Source organism: Ruditapes philippinarum, unplaced genomic scaffold (assembly GCF_026571515.1).
Source record: "Ruditapes philippinarum isolate M1 unplaced genomic scaffold, ASM2657151v2 ctg3014_1_1_1_1, whole genome shotgun sequence".
In the NCBI taxonomy this organism is placed as follows: Eukaryota; Metazoa; Mollusca; class Bivalvia; order Venerida; family Veneridae; genus Ruditapes; species Ruditapes philippinarum.
The window spans coordinates 258,207-284,802 of record NW_026851588.1 but is presented as its reverse complement, the minus strand read 5'-3'; the positions used below and the strand labels follow the sequence as shown (position 1 = coordinate 284,802).

Genomic DNA, 26,596 nt, shown 5'->3' with positions numbered 1-26,596 from the left:
TTTTGAAAAATGATGAATTAAATTCGTTTTAGAAAACAGGTTTTAAAGATAATAAATAGTTTTGTTATGTTTCACTTGAGAATTTTTTTGATTTAATGCATATTACTTAACATGCAATCGCCAAATTAATAACGTTACCACGAAATTAAAACCAAACCTAAAATGCTAAAAGCCATATATTTACTTAACCACCATGTCAGAGAAAACACAAGGTCAACAACAAATGTCGTGGCGGCATGACCGAGTGGTTAACGCGTCAAATACAAGATCAGTAGCCCAGTGGGCTCAAACCCCGCAATGGGCAAGCTGGTGTTGCCTTTAGCAACATTACAACCATTGCTCAGTACTGATTGGTTCTAGATGTGTCTAAACGTGTATAGTTTCCTATAAAATCGAAATAAAATTAAATCTGTATACAAAACAGCAACAGTAACAACTAGTTGTTAATTATTTATGCAAAAATTACATGCTATGAGAAAGACAGCTTTAAACTTGGTAGGGACAAATTTTGTTAACTCTTTCCATTGCAATTGTTATCATGGACCATTTAAAGATTCGGGTCAAAACTTTATGAACGTCTTCTTCGTTGAAGTAAGGGGATGGAGGTGGTATTTATTGCAAACTTCTACTCGCATTATTGGCTTTACATGGCATATCATGCCAAAAATGAATCGTAACCAATTATATGATATGCATAATGAAGCCTGTAAGTTTATGAAGCATTTCTCCGGAAAGCCTTTAGTCAAAGAGAAACGTTTTTTTGAAGTGTATAAAGCTATAATTTGTGTTCCTTGTTCTAGAAATACTGTAAAAGCAAATAAACTGTAAAATACCGATTTCGTATGATTATAGTCGACGGACTCATATAAAATATAAAAGATTTGACAATGTTTCCCGTAAACCACCTGCGCATAGCCAATCGGATTTGTAACTTTTATTTTCTTTCGGAAAATCTGGTTGAAAATGAATAAAATCAGAACCGCCTGACAAAGTATTTGGATATACAAAAACATGTCTAGATACGAACAGTATATTTTTCCAATATGATTCAGCATGACACAGAAAAGGAATGCTTGCACGTCCAAAGGACCCAAAATATTTCCTAAGTAAATTGACTCAGTCTATAAGTTTGTGCGAGATCTTTATTTTGTGTTTTAAAACAAATTAATTGAAAAAAAAGACTAAACCTTTGTTTAATTACGCTTACTAACATTAATACTACAGTGGTAGCATAACGATTGAAGCAAAATTAATTGAATATGATTAACCGAACCGTATGGAACGCCATAGCTGCCTCATGTTGTTGCATTTTGTATTAAATTTCCCTTAAAGTGTCTTATTATGTATAATAGTAGTGCTGGCTTGCCAACGTTTTATGAGAACCTGTCTTAACGTAGTATTATTATGTCAAATATTCATGTTATCTTGTCAAAACGTAGTGCTGACTTGTCTAAACACTGTCTTATTATTTCAAAACGTTAACTTATCATATCCAAATCCTGTGTTAACATGCCTTATGGAAGTCTTAATATGTCTAACATGCACGCCATCTTTTTGAATTAAGATTTCAACATGTCTAAACACAGCTTTATTTAAATGTGGTGTTGACTTGTCTTGAAATTATCTTATAATGTGAAACAGTAATATTATCTTGTCGGAACTTGGTGTCATCTTGTCCAAATGTTATCCTGGTTTGTTATGACACTGTTGTTTTATGTTATACTGTCGTTTTATCTTGTCCCAATGTGGTATTGTCTTGTCTAAACCCTGTCACATTTTGTCAGACTGCCATGTAATAGTGTTCAATTCTGTGGTATCTTGCCTAAAGAATGTCTTCATGTCAAAATAGCATGTTGTCTTGTCCAATTGTGGTGATAAATTGTCTAGAAATTGTCTTATTATGTGAAACAGAAGTGTTATCTTGTCTAAAACTGTTGTTATCCTGTCTAAAAATATACTTATTATGTGAAATACTAGTGTTGACTTGACAATAGATTATGTTTGTTTGTGTAAATGTTATTTATTATGTCATATTTGTTCAAACAGTATTGTTGACTTGTCGAAAGATGCTACTGACATGTCTAAACACTGCCTTTTTTCTCAGATTGCCATGCTATTTTGGCTAAACTTTATGTTAACCTGCCTAAACACCGTCTTATCATGTGAAATAATGGTGGTATCTTTACAAATTATGGTTATGAACTTACAACGCTATTTAAGTATGTCAAACTGTCAATATAGTACTTCTGTTTTACAATATAAGAAAGAGTTTTGACAAGTCATTATCACAGTTCGAAAAGATAATCACATTTTGAAGAGAAAAGACTACTGTTACGCATAATAAGGCAATATTTAGACAAGTCGACAAAATACTATGGCAACACCACACTAATATTTAATATAATAAGAGGCTTTCCAGGCAAGATAAAAAGAAATGTAACAACACGAGGTAACTATGACGTTCCATAAAACCGAGTATATTAAAGACCTATCGTCGGGAAAAAATGGACGTAGTGTTTCGGGTGACGTTGCTGTGATTACGTGTTGCATTCGGTATGGTCATGAATATCAATGTTATATTTTTTCCAGACAGTATTTGATAAGTTATCGAGCTTTGTAACGTGGATTATTAAAATTATTCTATTAAAGATAAAAGAATTATAAACATTGTCTCTGAACCTATTATACACCCCTCGTACTTATCTTCTAGAATTTTTCTCTGATTACATTAAGAATTGATAAAATAGCCACATGATCGTTTATCTTAATAATCGTTATTATGGAAGTCTTAAATATTAAATAAGTAGATCAGTAGTCAAAAGTTTTAAGAAAATAAAATAAGGACCTTTGTTATCAATCTAAATTTATGTGCATAAATTTGCAATATCATGAATGCGATGGAAGTAATGTATCAACCGAGTTTTAACAAAAATCGTGGTTTGAATCTTAGATAGGACTAGTCACAATATAATGCAAATAATACTTTTTCTTTAAGCAGACATATTAATGAATCTCATAGAATACCTTCTTTGCCACTTAAGACGATTATGTAAATCTTTGTAGTAAACTTTATTTACTTTTGTTGTTATCATCAAAGACATCTGATATCAATTTTGACAGGACTAACTTTATCCAGACCATTATAGCCAAGAATGTCTTCGAACATTTAAGTAATCATTATGGTAAATAATGGAATGTAAAATAAATTACCCAATTTTGACTGATAGTGTAAATATAAGCATTTTGATTAGAGTTCTACTGATATTTTTTTAGTTAAAGTCACTGCGACTTCGAATCCTGTCATTTTCTCATGATGCTTTCATTTGAGGTAGCTAGCTAGTTAACGGAAGACCCGCGGTTCTACCCAGGCGCAAACAAACAAACAAACAAGCAAATAAAACAAAAAAACAACACGCAAACAGGCAAACAAAAACATTGAAGAGGTTTGCGACAAAAATATTTAAAAGGAAAACCCATATACTAGTAGATTGCTATCCTTACGGTTTACAAAAGCAAAACCATTGCAAATATATATCAGCCTTTTCATGTATAAGAAAAAGCAGAATAATACATCATTTTGTTAAACTATTGAATTATATAAAATATGTTTTCAAGAGAACAGTTTTAAAATGTACTGAAATATTAACATAATATAAACATTCTAAGTTTCATTAGACATACCAAAACATTCTAAATGTAGAAAGGGCAAAAGAATAACTGTGATGGATAGACATACCACGTGATATACAACATATGATTCAAAATATTCATTGGCGTCGGTATGTGTTTTCCTATGTAGTAGACCATTATTTGTAATTCATTAAAGTATCGAGTGTCATCATCATCGGCAGTAGTAGTTGAACATTTCAAGTTTATCGCAATTATGCCCTATGAAATAACATAGTTTCTGACAAAGAGACTGCAGTACACTTTTTATAATTTATTTTTAGTTTTTTATTTAATATATATTTTATTGGCGAAACATTTTATATATCTTAAAGTCAAAAACATTTTAATTTTATAAAATACGGGGTTTTAACATGTGACCAATTTGTTTTGGTTTTTTTTTTGGGGGAAATTTAGAGGATCAACGCTTTGTTCAGACTGAAAATTTCTTACTGACCTTTATAAAATAATGCTACCCCATCGGCGCAAAATTGGTTAATGAAAAAATAAAAAAATCTACAAAACAACAATTTTTCTTCAAATTTATATGACAGGCCATGTTTAAACATGAAAAAACGCGATTTAGGGTAATTTCAAGTATTTTCATCATTTTCTGTTAACCCATTACTTCATATACACGCCTTTTAACGCCTTTTTCACCCCCCCCCCTTTTTGTTGTCTCAAATGATGAAAAAATGCCTTATTTAGGCCCCAAACACTTGTTTTTGTTTGAGAAATGTTGTTAAAAAAAGTGACCTCTTTTTCGGCGCGGCCCCCCAACCAAAAGATACATCAGGGGGTTGCCAGAAGGGGGATGTGCCCCCTTCTGTTTGGGGGGTTTGAAGGGGGGCGGAGTCCCCCTCATCGCCAAGAAAATTTTGGACTTGTGAGAGGCTGTAAATGACCCCAGATTGATCATAAGGTAACGTGTAACCAACGCTGAAAAGCATTTGACTCTATCTCAATCCATTGAGAAGTTGCAGCACTTTGAAATCAATTTTGATGGAAAAAAATCAACGCAAAATAGTGATTTTTGGCAATTTTGAGATGTCCCCTCGTTGCCATGGTAACAGAAAATTTAAGCCTGAGCATGTTGTTGCAAGGGCAATGGTCCAGTCAACATTTGTGCCAAGTTTGATTAGTGTTGAAGCAGTTTTTATAGTATTATAGCAATTTGAACTTGTAACGGGAGACTTTTCAATGAAAACAGCCATTTTTCACAAAATGCTCATGAAGCAATGGGTTAAGACAAATCTTACTTTGTCGGCAGATAAAAACTTCTCTTCCACTAGCTCTTTATAAAGGGCTTCTGAGTAGTAAACTGATGCAAAATAGGGAAAAAGTTTTCTTGCAAGCTTTAAGCAAATTATTACAGACAAAACAATTACATAATTCTTGCCTTATCGGAATGAAGATGAAAGACTTGAATATAGAGGGTATTTGCGGCCGCTCTTTGTTATAGTAAAGACACCGGAATCTAACTTATTGTTTGTTTATAGTGTGTTAGTAAGATGCTAATTGAGACTTCTTTTAGATCACATGTATGAAATAATGTATTTTCAGATAAATACCCATTGTTTTATGTGTTTAAACCATTGCTGTAAGTAACCAGTTCAGTCTTGCCATTGCATTGCTGATAATTCCTGTGTCAATCAATTATTTTTGCAACTGTTTTCTTTTATTATACCTCTTTTTCGGATATTTACGTAAACAGTAGCAATTTGCAAAAGGCTTTTATCATTATTGTACAATAATTTTATGATGACACGTCATTATTTACGAACAACAAGAACACCCAAATACACTGAAAAAAAATGGAATCCTTTTTTTTATATTAGGAAACAACGAACAAAAAATCGACTGATCGAAGCTCTACTGTATTATAAATGAGGTTTAAACGATACGAATGCAATTTATCTAAAATATGTTTTTATTTCGTTTATTTTTATGATTTATTACCAAGATTATTGTTTAATTATGTAAATGAATACTGTTTTCTATTTGCTCATTAACAAATTAATGCTATGCATATTTAATGGCATAAAACGTTGTTGTTTGTTGAAATATATGAACAGTTTGTTTGAAATGAGTATTGAATAAGAATGAAATTAACACAGGTTTTACACATACATTAATAATTACTGTAACATACAACAAGACAATATAAGCAAGACTAGTGTGTTTGCTATAAGAACTGTATTTCTGATGATATATATTATCTGATAAAACTACAATTTCTTTCTACATTATATATCATATTAGTTCATGGTTTTATTGTGTTTCAAAATTAAAGTATTGTTGCTGCTGCTGCTGTTGTTGTTGTTGTTGTAGTAACTGTTCGTTTGTTGCTTTTAACACGACTATTGTGAAGTCGTTATAGAGTTAACTCTAAAATTTACTGTTCAAAGGACATTCTGAAATGAAACATTTTTCGTATACACCATTTAATATATCTGCATGATAACACATTGTGTAGTAGTAAAGGAACAGTAATTATTCTTAATATTACAAAATGCATAAATAAATTAAAATTAAGAATGATAATAATTAAACTATCTAACTCATATTTTCTTTAATACTTGTTTTTCAAGGAGGCAAGTACACTGCCATTAGAAACAAAGCGAAATTAAAAGATAAAAAAGCTTCTGATTTTATAAACAAAAATCTCAAAAATTTGCCTTTCGTATTTAGATAAAAGATTTGTTTAGAAAAATCAATTATAGTGAAGATTTTTTTATCAAACATGTATGTTCAAATTATGCCAATGGAAGATTATTAAGAGGTCAGATAAATTTTCTTCGTGTAATGTCTTTGGTATATTGTTATACTGTATCACGTATTTGTTAATTTGTTTGTTTTTAACAAGTATGAATTACACTAATTAGTAAACATTATTGGCTGAATATCTTATAACAAACAATAAATCGACATGAAAAATAATTTGTTTTCCTTCTTGCATAAATCTGAGATGTTTTGTCATTAATTTTACTGTAAGTTTATTGTTTTATGGTTTTTTTTTCGAACTTTTTGTTTTATATATATTATCAGTAATGAGTCAGTACAAAAAAACTTACGCCTTCCATGGAATGTTCTAGGTAGACTTGCAAGTGAGAATCCTAACACTTTTCTCAATATGGAGTCAATTTCTGCAAGTGTCATAGGGTCAGGTTTTGGCATTCTTGTGTATATATTTAAGAAAGGGTCATCACATCGATCGCCTATTGCTGACATCTTTGGACAACCATAGAAAATCTTATAACGCTTGCCATCAACGGCCACATTAACAGCTAGTCCACTCCAAATAGATCCTAAAATTATACAACAACCAGTATATAATAACACATTAAGTTATCATTGAGGCACATCATAGTGACTTTAAGGAAATAAATTGTCATTTTAACATATTTTCGATATATTTTTGTGTTCAGTCATTTCCGCAATTATGCATGTATATATATCATGAATATGCCTTAAGATATTTATAATCTTATTCTAAATATCGGAAGGAAAACAGTTACCTATCGGATCTTTGATTTTGAATACTCCTCTGGGGTTCGTTGGATAATACATTGTCGACAAAGTATTGCACATTTGTGTGACGTCATTTCTGAAAATATCATATTTTCAATATTTACTTGGTGCTATTAGAAACAAATGCTTATTTGAGATTGGATATTACTTCAACAAATAAATGTAGATATTAATAAATTATTTAAAATGATTGTCTATATATCCATTTATGTATACAGTTCAGATCTGTTTTTAAAGTATTGCACATTTGTATGACGTAATTTCTTAAAATATAATATTTCATTGTTTACTTGGTAATATATGAAATAACTGCTCATTTTGACATCAGGAATTTCCTCAACATATAAATGTAGTTGTTAATAAATCTTTTCTAAGAGTCCATATATGCATTATGGTACGTAACGCGAAACAGTAACGTATACAGTTAAGATTAAATCCTCAAAAAATATTTATTACTGTCTGATTTCAAAAAATAAATCTTACCTCCATGTGTCATAACTTACAAGTCCTTTAGGATGTCTTACAAGAGATTGAACATAATCTCTAATTCTGTCGGAACTATCGAACCCACATCCAGGCAATCTATACTGTACAAACCATTGCCCAAGTGACTGTTTTCAAAAAATGAAGAATTAAATTCGTTTTAAAGATAAGGTTTCAAATATAATATTAAATATTTTTGTTATGTTTCACATGAGAAATTATTTTGATTTAATGCATATTACTTACATACAACCGCCAAATTAATAACGTTAGCACACTAACAAAAGCCACGACATTAAAACCAAACCTAAAATGCTAAAAGCACCACATTTTCTTAATAACCATCTCACAGAAAAAACAAGGTCAACAACAAATGTTGTGGCGGCATGGCTGAGTGGTTAACGCGTCAAAGATATTTCCTTGAGCAACATTACAACCATTGCTCAGCATTGGTTGGTTCTAGATGTCTCTAAAAGTGTATAGTTTCCTATAAAACCGAATAACAATTAAATCTGTAAACAAAAGAGCAACAGTTACAACTAGTTTTTAACCATTTATGAGAAAATTACATGCTATGAAAAAAGACAGCTTTATTCTTGGTAGGGATAAAATCATAATTTTTGTTAAACCTTTACATTGTGTCTGGTAAACTTGATAAAGCTATATGAACGTACTTACGGCTTCTTCGTTGAAGTAAGGGGGCGGAGGTGGTATTTGTTGCAAACTTCTTCTCGCATTATTGGCATTTACATGGTATATCATGCCCAAAATAAATGCTAACCAAATAAGCATTATGAATCCTGATAGTTGATGAACAATTTTTCCGGAAAGCCTACAGAGAAGAAGAAACGTTATTGAAGTGCACATATGTATAATATGTGTAACTGGTTCTAGAAATACTGTAAAAACAAATTAACTGTAAAGTTATGTTTTTATATTCTTATAGTCGACGGAATCATATAGAATTTAAAAGATTTGTCAATTTTTTCCGGTAAACCGACCGCGTAGAGCCAATCTGATTGGTAACCAGTATTTTCTTTAAAAAAAAACTGGTTGAAAATTCATGAAATTCCAACCGCCTGACAAAGTAATTGGATATACACACATTTGTGTAGATACGATAATCGAACTATGTTAACAGTTCATATTTTCGAATATAATTATGGGTAACATTGTAAAAAATGCTTACACGCCCTTAATTTAAAGGGATACTCAGGCAAAATAATGACAAAAATATAAAAATGATCTTATGTACTCAAACCACGCTAAAATGACATTTTGTAAAGTCCCATCATTAAATTCTGTATAAATTCTATATATTTTGTGTTTAAAGCTTAAATATATCCATATATGTAAAACGAAATTTAGACGCCGACAGAATTACCGAGTAGTTTTAAAACAAGCCATGTGACTTGAACAAACCCTGGAAGTTACAATAACAAATATTGTAGATATTGTCTAAGTAATTTATTTGACATGTTCACTGTGACAACTATCTTGAAATTTTAACGCTCTAACCTGACCCACGTGAGTCAAGTTAGGAAACAACTATTTTATTCTTTGTAAGGAGCAAAGTTTTGTTTCTTTGACTGCCTAAAGTATATATTTTGAGGACATTTACAGATTAATTAATGAAACATTCAAAACGAAGAAATGAAAATTTTGCCTGTGTCTTCCGTCAGATGTGTCATCAATAGACTTTTCGGTCCAATGTAGTTTAATATATATTTATCAAATCTTTTCTTTTGAATAGAAAATATTATTTTTGCAATGAAGTATACTATTGCACGGTGCATTGTTAAAATGCTTTGTACTTAACCACTCAGCCTATTCGATTATGTTCTCAAACCGAGCAGTAGTGTACTACAATTTACAAAGCACCCAAACTATTTTCTAAGTAAAATGTCTCTATAATTCTGTGTGAGATCTTTGTATTTTGTCAAATACTAATTTATGATACTATACTATACTAATATTAACTTATGATACTATACTATACTAATATTAACTAATTGAAAAAAGCAGTTAGCATTTCTCACATTACGTTTACTAAGACTTATATTACAGAGGTAGCATAACTATTGAAGCAAAAATAATTGAAATAATTTACCAAACCGATTATATTTAAGTCCTCTCACCGGGAAATATCAGGACGTAGATGAAGTTTGCATGCACTTAATACAGTTTATATAACACATTTTAGCTTATGTAACTTTTAAAAATACAGAGGCATCAATCAAAATTGAAGAGATGTTTTTACCTATGGTGTCTCTCAGTTCAAATATGCTACTTGAATGCATAATCAGGTTATTTTAAGGACATATCATATGTTTTATTGTCGTTTTGATAAATGATTCAGTAAAAGTCCATGTCAGAGAAAGTGATCAACACACATGATTGTATCACTAAAATATCTAAATATCTGGGTCTGTTCACATCATCTTAAGTTATCATTTAAATCATTTCATAAACCGTTTTCTCCCGCATTGCTCGAATAGTCTTAATAAAAATGAGGGGGAGCGGTGGCCTTGTGGTTAAGGTGTCTGCCTCTCAACCCAGAAATCATGGGTTTGAGCCCTACTCGGGTCACGACCATGTTTCTTCATACGACACCAGTACTGGTTGGTTCCAGGAAGCGAACTCGAAAGTGATAAATATAAGTTGCAAGAACATGATTCGCAATCGAGCTTAAATAAATATGTTTAAACCAATAAAAATGAAAATAAAGTATTAAATGTGTCATATATTTGTTAGCGTATTTACATCACGACATAGCTTTCGGAGACATTTTGTACCTTTTCTCGTGTAATTACTGCCACGAGAGTTAGAATTTTTTGTTTTAACTGCGATGTCTGTATTTGATTGATATTACATTTGCTACTACACAAATAACGGAAAGTCTGTTTTGAACTGCAAACGCGTGTCAAAATTATATCATATTAAAAATGGCATAGATATTTAAATAACATCATCCGTTTCTTTTTCCCTCCTGTAGGATATGGTTTAACAAATATATCTAAAATGGGGAAATGACGTCAGTCATCTCAGAGTCATTCGCAAAACTGATATCATTTCTCATGAAACACCAGTCTGATATAAAAGAAAGAATGTATGTTTGTACTTGGTAAAAGTCTATTCGAAATACTTGCATTGTATTTGTATGGTGTTTATAAAAATGTTGCAAACGAAAAATCAAAATAGATAACTACTAAACTGATTGTGTATAGAAATTATGCAAATAAACGGCGATTAAATCGTCATGATGATATTTTTTGATAATAAATAATACAGTTTCTAATGATATACGTCTAAAAACAGCAATGTTCTGTAAAATTCTATAAAACGCTATAATTCATATTATTTTAAAAGTCACCTTCGCTCACGTCGTAAAAAAGTCACTTTCGTATCTTAGGCAAAACCCCTAAAAAATGTACTATAATTTATAGATATAATCATTTATTATTATTATTATTACTACTACAATATATCAATACTATTATAATGTAATTGCTCTTACTTGATTTATGTCCGATATTAAGATTTTGTTGTAAATATTGACAACAACATAGTTTATTCGTGATTTAAAGGCTGTGTTGCATGTTCATCCTCAAAACAATGATTAAGAAATTAATGGCATCTGTCACTTAGAAAAATTATTATCTTTATGCTATGCTTTGTTATGTAAATTGGTTTCATTTAAAATAGAACACTTCTTTAAAGTTAATTGTATCTCTTCTATTAAACTTTTACTTACGACACTGGCTGAATGGCAATGACAGTGAATGTAGACATTGTTCAATATTATCTTTTTTTTACTTTTTTGTTTTCTTTTTTGCTTCGGAATGACAAATGAAAGCATTTAATCTAGAACCATTTCTAATATAAAATATGTGATAACATAATGCCATTATTAACAGCAGATATTTTAATGGTATTTAAATCGTTTGTACTGACAATAAGTATTTTGCAGCCTTATCAAAAGTACAATTCTTATTTGGCAAATATTTTCAAGGCATACTGAGTAAACTCATGGCCCCGCGCCCACAGTCGCGGAACTATTTGTTTACATTTTTTTTGTCCATTGACCCAATTTTGATCAATTATTCCCTTCGATTTACAGTAAAAATAAATTCGGAACCAAAACTTCCTTACGAATTTTATTATGTTAAGACCCTTGCGTGTCATATTTATCAATGAGAATGGGAATAAATTTCACGCCTCAACCGTCAGTATAAAATACAATACAAAATTAAACTTAAATTAGGTAATTTTTTTCTTACATTTGTATTTTGTACGGGACATTGCTAAATTATTTTATAGTACCCCGTAGGTTATGCATATATTTTATTGCTGAGCAAGACTGGTTACATGGATTCGAAAGTTAAAAATAGATGACATTAACATTGTGAAAATCTGAAAATCTATTCATAGATGTAGTTTTAATTTTGAATCTATTTTAGGAATAACTAGTCGGGCTAAATGGACTGCCAAAATAATTATACTGATCGGAGACTTATTTTACAGATCAAATACAGCTAGATGTAAAGTTATGTAAGGAAAACTAATGCGTAGTCTCCCTTCGCCATATGAGTGTATTCGATTTGTCTCCCTTTTTTTATATCATATTCCTTTTGCCGCGAAACATGTAACGGACATTTTGAAAAATAAGGTCGATTATAGTTTTTGTTTCGGCTTATTTACATATGGATTTTTATATTTCTTAACATGATTAGTTGTTGATATTTGTAGAAAATGAGTAGCATTATAGGTGAAAAATACACATACTTTGAAATTGTATTATCATCTTTTATTACTGACTTCAGTACCGACACAAACAGAACAATGTTGCACTAATGTCATGCCATAATACAAGTCTTGAAAGTCTTGTTTGTATTGTAATTATTTTCCTTACCAGGTAGGCATTAGTATAAAAAATGTTTTAATTTATATCTTGCTCCTTTCTCATAGACATACGATAAGTATGATTATGCAAATTTAAATGATTTACAAAACATCAGGAATAATGTTCAATAGTACTTAATCTAAATAGAAAATGACCTGTGCGTAGGAATGTTTTGGTAAGGTATCTGTAATGTGCGCATTTTTATGCGCGGAGCATCTCAATTGCTGCATGCAGCACATGCAGCAACATTTATACTTCCCAGCCAGCATGACCATATCGGGCCGATATAGGATTAATGTCGGCATGTCGGCAAAATATGCCGACTATTGGCCGACGTCGGGCCGCTGCAGTGCCGACATATTGAGTATTTTGAAAAACTCTAATTGCAATGGCATTGTTTACTTAATAATGTGAATAAATTGTCCTGTATATGATTTTAATTACAAGAACCACATTAACCACATTTCGTGGTACATCAAAAAAGATATATCGGGTCTGCGTCGGGCCTACATGACCTATCAATGCAACTATTTTGTATATCGGATTGACATCGGTAAGATATTGCGTTTTCTCATCATGCAGCAAATAATTGTACACTTTGATATGAATTTCTAAAATAATCATAGTTGAGTTTGGAAATAATATGTGGTTTGTAATTAAATTCAATATTTATGTTTTGACTACATAAACATCACTCTTTTATTAAATTTCAAATGAAAAGCTTGAAAATATTCACTGCAGTCCTACAATAAACAGATTTAGCGCCAAAAAGAAAAGCTAACAAAGGAAGGTGATAAAAAGCATGTTTTTTTAATGTAATGATGATTCAACAAACGCTGTTAATAATTTAATTTTTACACTTAAAGTTATTGGAAAAATACAATTCATCTGTTTGTTCCTTTTTTTTAGATGTAAAATTATGTTTGAAAATATTTGTCACATGATTTCGCGACATGCATTATCATGGTAGTGATTGTCATTTGCACATTTAAGTTAAAATATATGTTTTTGTTATCTTATTTTGTAAAATAATTATTATTTATTTTGTGTTTTTGCAGGTAATGCCAAATGCTTGCTGTTAGATGTCATCAACATGCTAGCATAAGGATGATACCTGGTCGATATAGGACCGATATCTTTCTACTGTTGGCTGACATCGCACCGCTATTGTTTTGATGTAGGCCCGATGTCGGCAAGAAATATCGGGCCTATATCGTTAAGATATCGGCCCGATATTGTATTGCCGATGTCGGGCCAACATCATTCCTATTTGCAGCCGAGGTTAAAGCCGACATCGGGCCGTCATAGAAAACCATGTCGGTTTGATGTCGGGCCGATATAGAATGTTGGCTGGGTTGTATCTTTTGAAATCGATATCCCTAATTGTTTTGGTAAATATTACAATAAAATAGGCTACAAGCTCATAATCTAGGTCAACATAAACCAAAGTTCAGTTCTGCTGCATAACCTGTGCATACAAAGTACAACATTCATACGTGTAGCTATAGCTCTATATGTCAAAAGTATGTCACATTTTATTGGCATGTTAAATTGCGTGAATAACCATGTTAAATACTGCGAATACTGTACATTTCAATGCTGATTAATTTCAGAAAAGAATGTGTGTGTCGATGTTTTATATCTATGCTACATGCCTTTTTCCCTTCTGTTTCAATTAACATCTAAGAAAATTCCTTGTCACCTGAGTCGAACACGAGTCTCTTAGTTTAGGTTTATTAGGCATTATTCGTATTTCATGCCAAATATTTTAACTCTTGCCATTGGCATTTCAAGGAAGCAGTCTTTTTAATTTTTAACCGCATTCGTACTATGTTAGGGAGATTTAGTGGCGAGCAAAGAAAGTAGATGCGTTAATATACCGTGGACTATTTTGCTATTCAAAAGTGTCAAGAGCTTACAAAAAAGTATTGTTGATAACTTGGCTTAATAACTCCATTACTTAAAATTGGTGGGAAAATCATTTTTACCTAAAATGGAAGCTACCATAGTCATTTTGTTACCATATTTGCCAATTACTTTATTTTAATTATGGCACTTAAACACAGACTAATTTTCTAGAGTAAAATCTAAATCTAAATCGGAAGTTGTTATACAATCCCGCATGAAAGTCTATTTGTATTAGCAAACATTACAGAAATCCGTAATACCTGAGTCTGAGAATATTCAATAGTCATTTGTTATAAAAACGAAACTATTTTATATTATCAAGCTTTATTACAAAGTTAACATTAAAATTGCATCGGCTATAGTGTGTTTCTATTTTATTTCATTGCTCTCAAAGGGCTTCAACATTAATCAACAGATAAATGATATAATTTGCCTGTACAATAGAAGCTTTTGGTATGCTGTATTGCTTTATTTGAAGCAAGCTTTTAAAATAATTGAAAATAAATACTACAACAGTTGACAATTTTACAGACAATATAATATAATATCACAAATTATATATAACGACACTGGGAAGTAAGGGGCGTCATTTACATATGCCATGGAGCTGATTGTTTCAATGAGATACAATAATTCAATATTGATTTCAGAGTATAATAAATATTTACTGATGTAAAAATTATTTCACTTAAAGGCTTATGTTGCAAAAATGCCTTATTGTATTTCAAATGATTAATAGTCTTTGCTCTTAAGGAATCTCCCGTTTTCAAGGTTTTATCAATCAGTTCCACATCATTTATTATGTATATTGGTCCGAGAGATAACATTTCTGTGAATATATTCAAAATGCATGGATATGGAACTTTGATCTGATTTTACATTCAATCGGCCAAACGTTTAGAGATTGAAATGATGTGTACAATGGCTATGACTTTCAGAATTGCTATTATTCTTTCATTTTTATATGGACAAGTGTATTCGACCACTTGTAAACCATTTGAAATAAGCAAGGAAAATGTAAATGTAGCCTTAATTGGTCATTCGTTGCTGGAAATTAATAATACCAAACATCATGAATGTGCTAGGACATGCATGTCATTTGCTATATGTAAATCTATTGATTTCGACAGAAGGAACAACTATTGCAAATTAAACAATTGGTCGTCTGTTGATCCAAATGATTTTGAAACCAAACTCGGTTCGATTTTCACAGATATCAGCGAATGGCCAGGCGTAAGTACTACTTTTTCATTATTCGTAGTTAACATAAACATTTTATTTTATGCTTTCAAATTTGTTTTTACGTCACTATAAAAGAATGAGATTAAATTCAAACGCTTCACACATGTTTTATTTTTCAGCAATGCATATATAATATATCTAGGATTTTTTTTAAATGACAAAGTTTACTTACTGTGTAAAAACGCGAATAGTTAAACGAATGAAAGAAGAATTATAAGCGAACATAAATAAACCTTCGGCATGTTTACAGAAATTGGTTGGAAGTTGTAGCTCACGTCCATGCGAAGACTACCAGAGGTGTTATCAAACCGGTGCTTCACATGTGTGCAGGGATATAAGTATGCTTGGCCACATAACATAAATGATCTTTAAAAATTATTTTACTATAACACAAAACAAAAATGAAATATTAACTAGGAATTGAATTGTGATCATCAGGCTCAGTTGTTCAATTATGTTATATTTAAAATTGTCTCGAATTGCAAAGCGTGGATTTTACGCTCGTAATGGTATTATACCAAAATTTAAAGTTTAGATTCTTTCTTAAATGAAGCTCAGTTGTTTGTCTGCTATGTTTTGCATGGATACAATAGAATAAATTTGAAGCATAAAGTAATATTAAATCAGATAATAGTTTAAGTATAATGTGTGTGTTCTAAGTTTGCATTCGTATTAGTTTGGGATGTTTTTTTTATCAAATGCTATTAAGCATCATATATGTCTCGTACTTATTACATATGTAATCTTTATGTTTATACTTAAGTTTATTCTTTCCAGTTTGCGTTATCAATCAGGAAATAGACCATGGTAAACTAAAGATTAATAAACCTGGAGAAAATAAGTTCCTTGACATTGCTTTAGTAAAATGTGACACTGGGTATGGTCCAAGTCAACGAGAGGTGAAATGTCAAGCTTCGGGACAATGGCAACCTGTAACATGTAACAGATGTAATGTATCAAATAGTTCATATGCAGTCAAATTAAAAAAATTACAAAAATAAATTTTATGGCTATATTTAAGCAGTATCGTGTTAGTAAGGATTTTTATACAGTATCAGGTTTAACAACATTGACATCTCTTTTAACACAACATCAGCGATTTTGCATTCCATCTCAATATTGTGGATACTACTATTGATAATAAAGGCACGTCACGTTTGTGTGATGGCTTCTTGATCGGTGTTCTCTTTTATGACAATCCAAATAATATTAAATCAGACATTTTTCAATTGTTAAAATTTGCGCAATATAGTTAATATAGTAAATTTTATATGTCTTTATGTACAAATTTGCTCTAGTTTACAGTTGCTTTAATCAGAATACAAGATTCATTTAAAACATTGTCTGTCTTAATATTTGACTTATCCTGTCATTAACTTATACGATTACTTTTATAGTCGAATGATATTTAAAAGACTAAGAGATACTTTAATTATTCTACAGTAAATCATAAAGTAACGTTTAGATGTTGACTATGTACAACTTTGTATGCTAATTAATAATTGTTTTCGTATTGTTACTTCTGATAATGAAAGGGTTTTAGTTCAATGATTTGTTTGTTATTAATCACTAGACTTCATTCATAAATATTAAATGAACGCAATATATAATTTCACGGCAGAATAGTTCATCCACTTTTAATGTTTAGGGTATCAGATAAATGTTAACAGATTCAATAAATGAAATATTTTATCAAAATTATCGCTAAAATTACTTCGGCGGACAGAACGTCGACCAAGTTCGCTTATCCCCCAAGTTTATGTTATCATAAAATACTATGAAATTTATGTTATCATAAATAACAAAATTATGATGTTGCAGTAGTGGAAAATGGCAACGCTGATATAATATTTTCTAGGCAAACACTTACTATTATTTCCCAGGCAGATGCAGAAATCACTGCGGTATCATTTGCTTATGAAAGGTATAAGTAGCGATAGGAGCAACCTAATAAGTTATGTCTTGTTGTATAAGTTGATGGGTTTCAATGTTATTGTTTCCCATTACATAGATACATTATGATGTCTTTATATTCATTTCACTTACACGTAAAACTGAGTTGTCCGTGTTCTCCTATTTCACCACGCGCGCGTAATTTTCTTGCATTGATTTTCATTCATCCAAGAATAAGAATCTTCTGTGCATTTTTAAACCAATGAATGGCATACTGTAAGCGTTCTTGTAGCATTTTATAACCTTTAAATTGGTATTCAAGGCCAATTTCGAAAGACGCGCATAACGTTATGTTCGAATGCTTCTCCTTTTCGTTAAATATCGTCACTTTAAATGAAGCACATTTCAGGCATACCTATAATTATCCGCGCTTTAAAATGCAACTGATATAAAACGAAACTGCCATGCAGCAAGACAGTTTGAAAAATTACCCATCTGTCGAAGTCGGAACTCGAAAGTCATTAATTGCTTGTTTCTTAAACAATTCCTTCAGTTTCTAATTCAAGTAACATTGAAGTAACAATCATATTTAAATTCAACGATTCTTAGTTTTACATTTTGTTTATGTACATGTACGAGCGTATCACTAAAGTTGTAGGTTATATAATTGTTTCTTTTTTATTTTGCTTAGTACATGACTGCAAATCAATTCACGATGAGTTCCCTGAAGTACAAAGTGGACAGTTTGAGATAGAACTATGGAATTCTGGAAATATTTTGACTGTAAATTGTGACATGGAAACTGAAGGTGGCGGCTGGACGGTAGTAACGATTTTTTTACGTTTAAGCATACCAACGAGAAGATATTTAGTAATTTTCAAACCATTCTTTCTGAGCAAGATGTTATAATTATTTGTATGCTAGCATGAAATGGCAACAAGTGTCAGCAAACCACTTTTTGTAAATGACAACATGACCTCGCCCCCCGCGAAAACAAACTAGTAAATAACATTTCATGGCAAATTGGCGGAAAAAGAAAGGGATATTTGAAATTTAAAGACAAGATATACAATATTTGTTGTCTATTTAGTTTTACTTTATTTTTATATTTGCACGGTCTGTATTGAAAGGCTAATTGAAACATCAATTTTGCTTCTTAATTCGAAGCTGAAATTGTTCAAAACTTTATATTATCGTCGTTAAAACTCTTGCAATCTGACTAATTTTATCTACTATTCAGTTTTATCCTTCACTATAAGAATCAAAACCAGGCGTATGGCACTTTTCCATATAAAAGTAGTATACACAAGATTCAAATTCATTGTATTTAAGGTCCGTTTTATTGGAATCGTTGCAGATATTTCAAAGACGTGTAGATGGGTCTGTTGAGTTTTATCGAAACTTTACAGAATATGATAACGGATTTGGGGACGCCGATGGAGAATTGTGGCTAGGTATGTCAATGAATAATGCTTTCTTGTGTCATTGAAATATCTTTTTCTTGATTGTCACATGATCAATACAGCAGCAAATTAACTGAGTAAAAATGTTTATTAAATACGTATTCATGAATAGTTAATTTCATATTAGACCTGTTTGTCACATCTAAATGACCTTTATTCAGGAGAGTGATTTATTGTTTTCAATGGGGTTAAACATATGTCAAGCATGAAGCAACCTTACATTTAAACCAGAAAACATACTTCATTATAATGCACGTAGCTAACTTTACTCCTAGACGTAAATAAAATAAATAAATAATTGTATGTAAACGATATAATTGTGATAGGATGTCAAATAGAAAATGTCCATTCAAATGTAAAGGCAAAGTATTTTCAAAACATTATACATTTCTGAATAGATCTGTGACATGCACATTGAACATAGCTGTAACAGTATTAGAATTGCATATTTGAAAACATGATAATTTTTCCACGTTAGAAAGAAACCCAAATTAACAACAACAAAAAGAACGACAAAAAACTACTTCGTTTTGTTTAATCAGTTGTCTTACAATAAGCACATGAACAATTTATTCATAATCTACATAACTAGTTCTTTGTTATTTCTCATTTAAATGTTTGGTTACATTTAGTCCATTATTTATTACCAATACCTTAACTAATAGGATACTCTTTCTAGATCAACTATTAATTACTCTTGCATTCACTTCAAAAACTTCACTTTAAATGATTGTGTTTTTGCAGGCCTGAAGTATATACAAGAATTAGCCGAACAAGGTCCTACAGAAGTTCGTCTTGACATGACAAATGAAAACAACGACACAGGGTATGAGACCTTTCAGGACTTTAAGTTAACGGATGGAATAAAATATACACTTAACATTGGGTCACGCAAAGCATCTGCAGGTACAATAAAATGAAAGTATAAGTTCCTTCACACATTGTCATTTTGACATTTAATTTGCACTGACAAAAACAACAGACCTTTTTACTGCTTCTTTATTTATATTTGTATAATTTTATTTATTGATGTATATTTTGCCTGTTACCTAAAATGTTTTTGTACATGCAGTTTGATCTCTAAAGTTATCAAGAATGATAATAACTTCTCACAATGACATGTATACTAATTAATCGATTATTGAGGCGTTCATGTTTTACTTCTTTCAATATATAGTTTTTCATTTATACTTGCCATCAATAGAATAAAAGAAAAACAATTAACTTTTAAAAAGATTAGATCAAAGTCACGTTTGGCATGTGGTTTCAAGTGTGAAAAAATGAACAGTCTGACCAGGACTTGAACCCGGGACCAACGGTTCTACCCACTGAGCTCATTGCCAATCGTCCTCATAATGTCTCATGGGTACATATTACTCTTTTGAACTACTCTCGAGCTATTTCCCATCAGACCCATCGTTTTGCGCAAAATGTCACAGAGGGTAAGAAATATATTTTCCTGTCCAGACTCGAACCAGGGAAACTTGGAAGGAATACCGTTTCACAGCTTTACCGACTAAGCTATCAGGCCACTAACACATCTTCTTCCCTAACTAGTGAATAGTTCTGAACAGTGGCATATATATATACAAAATGTTAACTAGTTTTCCAACCATCAAATGTGCGTGTGATTGCCAAAATAAATACTCGATACTTAAATCGGTTACCTGAAAACCGTTAAAATACCAAAAGAGTTTCAAAGTGACCTGATGCCGATTTATTTCAGTCAACGTAGCAGAGTGTCTACAGTACAACAACCTATCTCCCTTTTCAACTTATGATCGTGACCTCGATGCCGGCGCATCTCGTAATTGCGCTGTGGACCGGCACGGAGGATGGTGGTATAACGCATGTTCTTACGTCAATCTGAATGGTCTATATGTTTCACCAGGTACAACATGTAACTTCGCTAGTGCACAATCCGGTTATTGTGGACACACGCATACAGGGTTTAATGGACAAAAAGGATTGACAAGGTCTTCGATGATGATGAGAAGGACATAGAAATGTAATCGTGATCATTGTATTTTCAAATCAAGTCAGATAAGTGAATGGTTTTATGTGACGAAACATTTTGGAAATGATTTTGTTACAGTTTATATTGTGTAATGTGAATTTAAACAAAACTCGTACAGTTGACATGTGCAAATTATAAACTATGCAGCCAATATAGATCGTAATTTATTGGTAAAATTCCTAAATCACATGTTTTTGTCCAACAAAGATGTTATGATGATTTATTTGATATGACTCGAACAATCGAGTAAATAGAATTTTACGTTAAGCAATTTTCAGTTCAAATTCTAAATCGTTAATACAAATACTTCGACTTTTTTATGTAGATATTACAAATTCATCTTTTGATTTTCTTTCATCTTTGTTTGAGCTTTTTATCATTATCATGATCTACTTTATTACATATTATACTGTAAAACTCTTCAGTCCTAGTTCATACATGGGCAACTAATGAATTCAAACACTTCCCAAGTCATCGCATCTCATTGAAATCATTTTTTCTTTTATGGTATACTATTTAGATTAACTGTAACGTGACATGAAAAACTAAAATTATGCCAAGAAAGAAATACAAATATAAAAATGTAACCAAAATGCATCAATATATAACAAAGAGCAAGTTCGAAGTTTTTCAATGAAAAACTATCCTTGCAAATGTATAAATTTATCATTCTAAAGCATTTAAAATACCGAACAAATGTCCTTTTTAGATGTACGTTCTAATATTTCTGATTCAACAATTATAATTGGCCTTGAGAAATATCCCTTGTTGTCATAGTGAACATGACTTTTTACCTTATGACTTCAAAATGTTTTGAATAGGAATCAATAACAAACCAAAGGAAACGTCCATATTTACAATCCTTGAAATTTGGAAGATATATAATTATGATTGTTTTATATTTTGTTGTGTTTCATGGGTTTGAATTGAGTGACAAGATAGCCCAAAAGAATATAATTGCCTATGTTTATGCATTTTAGTACTTCAGTTGTATACCATACTTAAAGATCTTACACTAACGATATTTAGATGTGCCATATCAATTAAATTGCTATCAAAGTGGCCTGTTCTTCTTGAGTATATCCAAACCCGAGAGAGATTGAGGGAGAAAATGGCACAATGCGATTGTTTATGTCTGTCATTTAATAGCTACTAGCCCTTATGAAGTGGTTGTGATACGATTTCCCGCCACTTCAATAATGTGACCATTTATGAGCTAAGTTAAATACAGGCTTTCATTTTAAAGATATGTAAATTTACAAGTTTGTTTGCGATTTATTGAAAATTATTATTAACATTAATAGGGATATTGGAGTATATGTGTTTCATTTGATGAAAACAATTATGTGAATAAAGGAGAACATTTACACAGTGATTGAGAGTACTTTTAACTAAATCTTTTAGATACTAATCATGGTCTTTGTTAATCAAGACAAAACTAGAGTTCACTTTTAGTAGTTGATTGACGCTATTGCTGTAGAAAGCAACGTTGTTTATCGAAAAAGGATAACCTGCATGTGCTTAGAATCAGGCAGTTATATGTAAAAAGAAATGTTTTAGAATAGAAGATTTGTCAATTTTTTTTAGGATAGAAGCAGGCGTCTGACGCTTTTATTCAAAAAATCACCCTCGAAGGGAAGTAGGAACAATAAGTAACATATTCTTGGCCAAAATAAACCTGGTTTTATGTTATTTCAAATTGTTACATACAAATTAATTTATTTATTTGACAGAATAAACATTGGGGTAGGCAATTACATTTATAAATATATGATTTATATGGAAAAATCAAAGCAAATTCTTACACTACCGGGGATTTCTCTTATATAAACAAAGAAGCCCAGAAGCGTGATATATTTCACAACAATGCACTCGCCGTTTTTATATTCCCCTTTGTACGTTCAAACCGACACATTGACATTTTGTTTCAAACATCTGATGAATAAAACAACATTTTGTTGAATTTTTATCTAAAAACTATCTAGAATAATAGAAAATGGTGTAACTAAAAGTAAATCCGAACATCTTTTATAAAGTCATCAACACTGTTGTTGTTTACGTGACGTCACAATTTAGCGCCAAACAGTCAAAACAAGAATGCTATTTCAATTTCGGAAACCAGTTAAATTTCACATTTATTTCACTTTAAATACTTTATATTTGGAACTGATGGTATTTGTCCTTTAGATGTCTGGCACTTGGAGAGAAGAGAATTATTACAGCTGTCATTTAAGAATCAGCAGAATCTAATAAACAATCTTACTTCGACATAAAACCAGAAAAAGTAAAATATGAATATAGGAACAATAAAGAAGCATTAATCAACATCTTTAATCTGACCACCAACACTGTGATAATAGTGCTTAGAGGCATTTTGTGTGCATTATAGCCAGTGGTTGTTTATAAGGAATATTTCTACAACACTCAACATAACGACAAACACCATGGATATATCAGAAACAATTCAGCTTGAAACCAACAGACAATTTAGTGACAATCAACGTGCGAACATTAAAGCTCTTCTCCATCAACATAAATACATCTTTTCTACAAGTTATATTGAAACTGGAAATTGTCAGGAGATAAAACACTGGTTTGATTTAATCGATGATAAACCATTTAAGCAGCTTCATAGGATAATTATACCTATGACGATGGGCGAGATTAGAAGCTAGTATGCTAATTTGCAGCATGTATGATAAGGAAATCAAAGTGCTCGTAGTCATTACATGAAGCGTTTGTAAGTAAAAAACTGTAAACTAAGGATGTATGTTGACCATCGGATCCTGAATAATAAACGTGTTAGTAATTCTTATGCCCTACAAAGAACAGAGGAAGAGTTTGATGTTTTGAAATGAAGGAAAAGCATTGATAGATAAAAGAGAAACATAAAGAGAGAACAGCTTTTACATACAAATCATTTGGATTTTGTGAGTACAAAATTATGTCATTAGGGTTATCAAATTATCCAGCCAAGTATCAAGACGGAATGATGTTAAGATGATTACAACATGAACATTTATGTGATATATTTTCTCGACGTAATCATATTCAGCAAGAACATCTGGAAATCCAAAACACAGTGCTCATCGACTCAATGAAAACAATTTGAAATTATCTCCAGAGAAGTGTTGTTTGATACAGGAAAAGGTCAAAACTTTTGGGCATGTAGTTAGTGAACTCAAAATGTAGACAGATTTTAAAGACAAAGTGAAGAACTGGCCAACACTCAAGAATGCAGGCAAACTTTTTAACCCTTAGCGTTTCTTTTTCGACTTTTGCGGGTTTTATAGAAGGTTTTCAACAGATTATTCCAAAGATAACAAGACCTCTTTCAGGATCATTACCAGCATCTTCAAAGACCTATTAAAATTATTTAAAGATTAGCAATGGACGTGGAAAAATGAACACATATTCCACCAGCTTAAGGAAACACTTGCACCTTCACCAATACTAGCATTCATAGGGTAAACCTTTCATTTGAGCTACCTACAGGTGCGTCGACAAAATCATTAGGAGAGAACTGAACAAAAAGGAAGAAAAAGTCCGGAAGAAACTACTCAGCAGTAACACTGTGCATATCCAGTAACGCAGGAATGTGAAATTAACGTAAAAGTTACGCCGAATCTGTTCAACGCTATTGCCAAAACGATTAACGAAGAAAGGAAACGAACCAAAATATTTTATTCTAAATCAAATTTAAAGAAATCAAGTATTTTAACAAAAGATACAATCGACCATTTGAACCTATAAATGAAGCCTTACTAAAACTTTATTTTATATTCATGCTGAAATCATTCGTCTGAAACAAATTAATAGCGCGGAATATAGATATGTTTTACCAGGATGTCCGACTAAAAAGGGGCATAATTGATTGTCGTCGGCGCTATCTTGAAGTCGGTTTTTGTTTTCATTTATTTAAGGATGTTTTGCATAATGTTCATGGCATAAGGCTTGCTTGAATCATAATTTATAAAGCAATGCTCACCAATTCATTTTATATTATGATCAGATGTAAAGGTAACTCTAACGATGAAGTAAGTTTTACGTGTTTGAGTTTATTCCCTTCCATTGTTCGTTTTACACTCATTTAGAACAATGCCAAAGATAGAACAATAAACTTTAGCTATTTTTATCTGTTTTATCTGTTTACTGTGTATCTATTTCAGGTTTAGGCTTTATTTCAATGATTCACACTACACAGGGAAATTGAAGAATATTTTGATTGAGTCCGATATCCTATTGTTCTTGAATTGTGACCATTCTGTTAAGATCTAATTCCATTTGAAGTAAAAAGTTCCTGTATACTACATATTGTACTATTCTAATTCAGATGAGATATATGTTATGTAATATCAGGTCTGTTGCCTGTTGACAAACCAAACAAAGATTCATCAAAAAAGGCCTGGGTTGATGTAGATTTGACAGAATTATTAAGAAAACTTGATTTCTTCACGGCCATACTTAAGACCGTGATACATAGAAACAAAGATAGCTTGCTTTTATGAACATACTACGGCTTATTTTTTATCAGGGTTTTATCTTCTAGGTTGAAATCACAATATACAGTGAGGAACATAAAGTTTTTTTGCATCTGTTTGTAGCAAGTAATAAGTTACATTTATTAAGGCCTAAACAGACGGTAGGATTTTGAAGTACAACACCAATTAAAACTAAGATGTACAGACAAATCTTAATGTGTGAAGGCTACTATTTCTTGAATTCGGAAACCTTAAGCCTAGATGTAAGGGATAGGACATGTTTTATTTTGAAAATCTTGTCGTACAGATTTCTACAGACCTCCCACAATGACAAGTAACAGATTACCAAATTATCTTTTGATAATGAGTGTAATGAATGAAATTTCAGAACAATTAGGGCTAAAAGGTAAACATAGTAGTAAGATGGGGTAAAAATGATGTTGAAAAACTCTTCAGGTGACCCAAAGTTGTGTTATGTTTGAATCCCAAATTGTTCCAAAAATGATTATGTCACGGTATTAAACTGTTCTCTAATCAGGGGAGGTAGTTTTTAGGCGGCCGGATAGCTCAGTCAAGAGAATCGCAGGACGGTATTCCGAGGGTCCCAGGTTTGAGTCTCGGTCAGGCTGCACATTAAAAAAATTAAAATTTAACATTTTTTTTTAAAGGAAGGTGTTTCAATCATTACTCATGGAGAAAATTATATATAGTGAGTAAAGTATCTAAGGGATCAATTGGGAGGGAACTTTTTTAGGGAAACCTGAGATGATTCCTACAATGCAGAATTACCGTCTGAATGCAAGTGTTGTATTGCTTTGAAAATTGTACATCTTATCTCTATTTAGTGTTGTGCGACTAAATCCTACCGTCTGTTCAGGTCTTATATATATTTAGAACGTCGTCTATTTTTGACGTCTCATTTTTACCCTTACATTAAATTTAGGTTACAATAAATTAAGTCTACATTGCTGAATATCCAATTTTTTACTTTGATTATTTTGTGCTTCTG

At 31.4% G+C, this 26,596-nt stretch overlaps 3 protein-coding genes across 3 annotated transcripts in view; 1 reads left to right on the top strand and 2 right to left on the bottom strand.

Moving 5' to 3' along the window:
* The window catches only part of LOC132753517 (uncharacterized), a 62,920-nt gene that overhangs the window by 20,674 nt on the left and 15,650 nt on the right, over nucleotides 1-26,596 (bottom strand). The window lies entirely within an intron of this gene.
* LOC132753678 (uncharacterized) lies at nucleotides 5,603-9,894 on the bottom strand. Its single transcript, XM_060744206.1, has 6 exons — nucleotides 9,791-9,894; nucleotides 8,359-8,512; nucleotides 7,681-7,808; nucleotides 7,185-7,273; nucleotides 6,741-6,974; nucleotides 5,603-6,080 (listed from the first exon to the last, which is right to left on the bottom strand). The coding sequence occupies exons 2-6, from the start codon at nucleotides 8,470-8,472 to the stop codon at nucleotides 6,055-6,057; spliced, it is 591 nt and encodes a 196-aa protein (XP_060600189.1). The 5' UTR covers nucleotides 8,473-8,512; nucleotides 9,791-9,894; the 3' UTR covers nucleotides 5,603-6,054.
* Nucleotides 15,715-21,288, top strand: LOC132752331 (ficolin-1-like). Its single transcript, XM_060742676.1, has 6 exons — nucleotides 15,715-15,724; nucleotides 16,511-16,681; nucleotides 17,555-17,657; nucleotides 18,959-19,080; nucleotides 19,834-19,995; nucleotides 20,816-21,288. The coding sequence occupies exons 1-6, from the start codon at nucleotides 15,715-15,717 to the stop codon at nucleotides 21,091-21,093; spliced, it is 846 nt and encodes a 281-aa protein (XP_060598659.1). The 3' UTR covers nucleotides 21,094-21,288.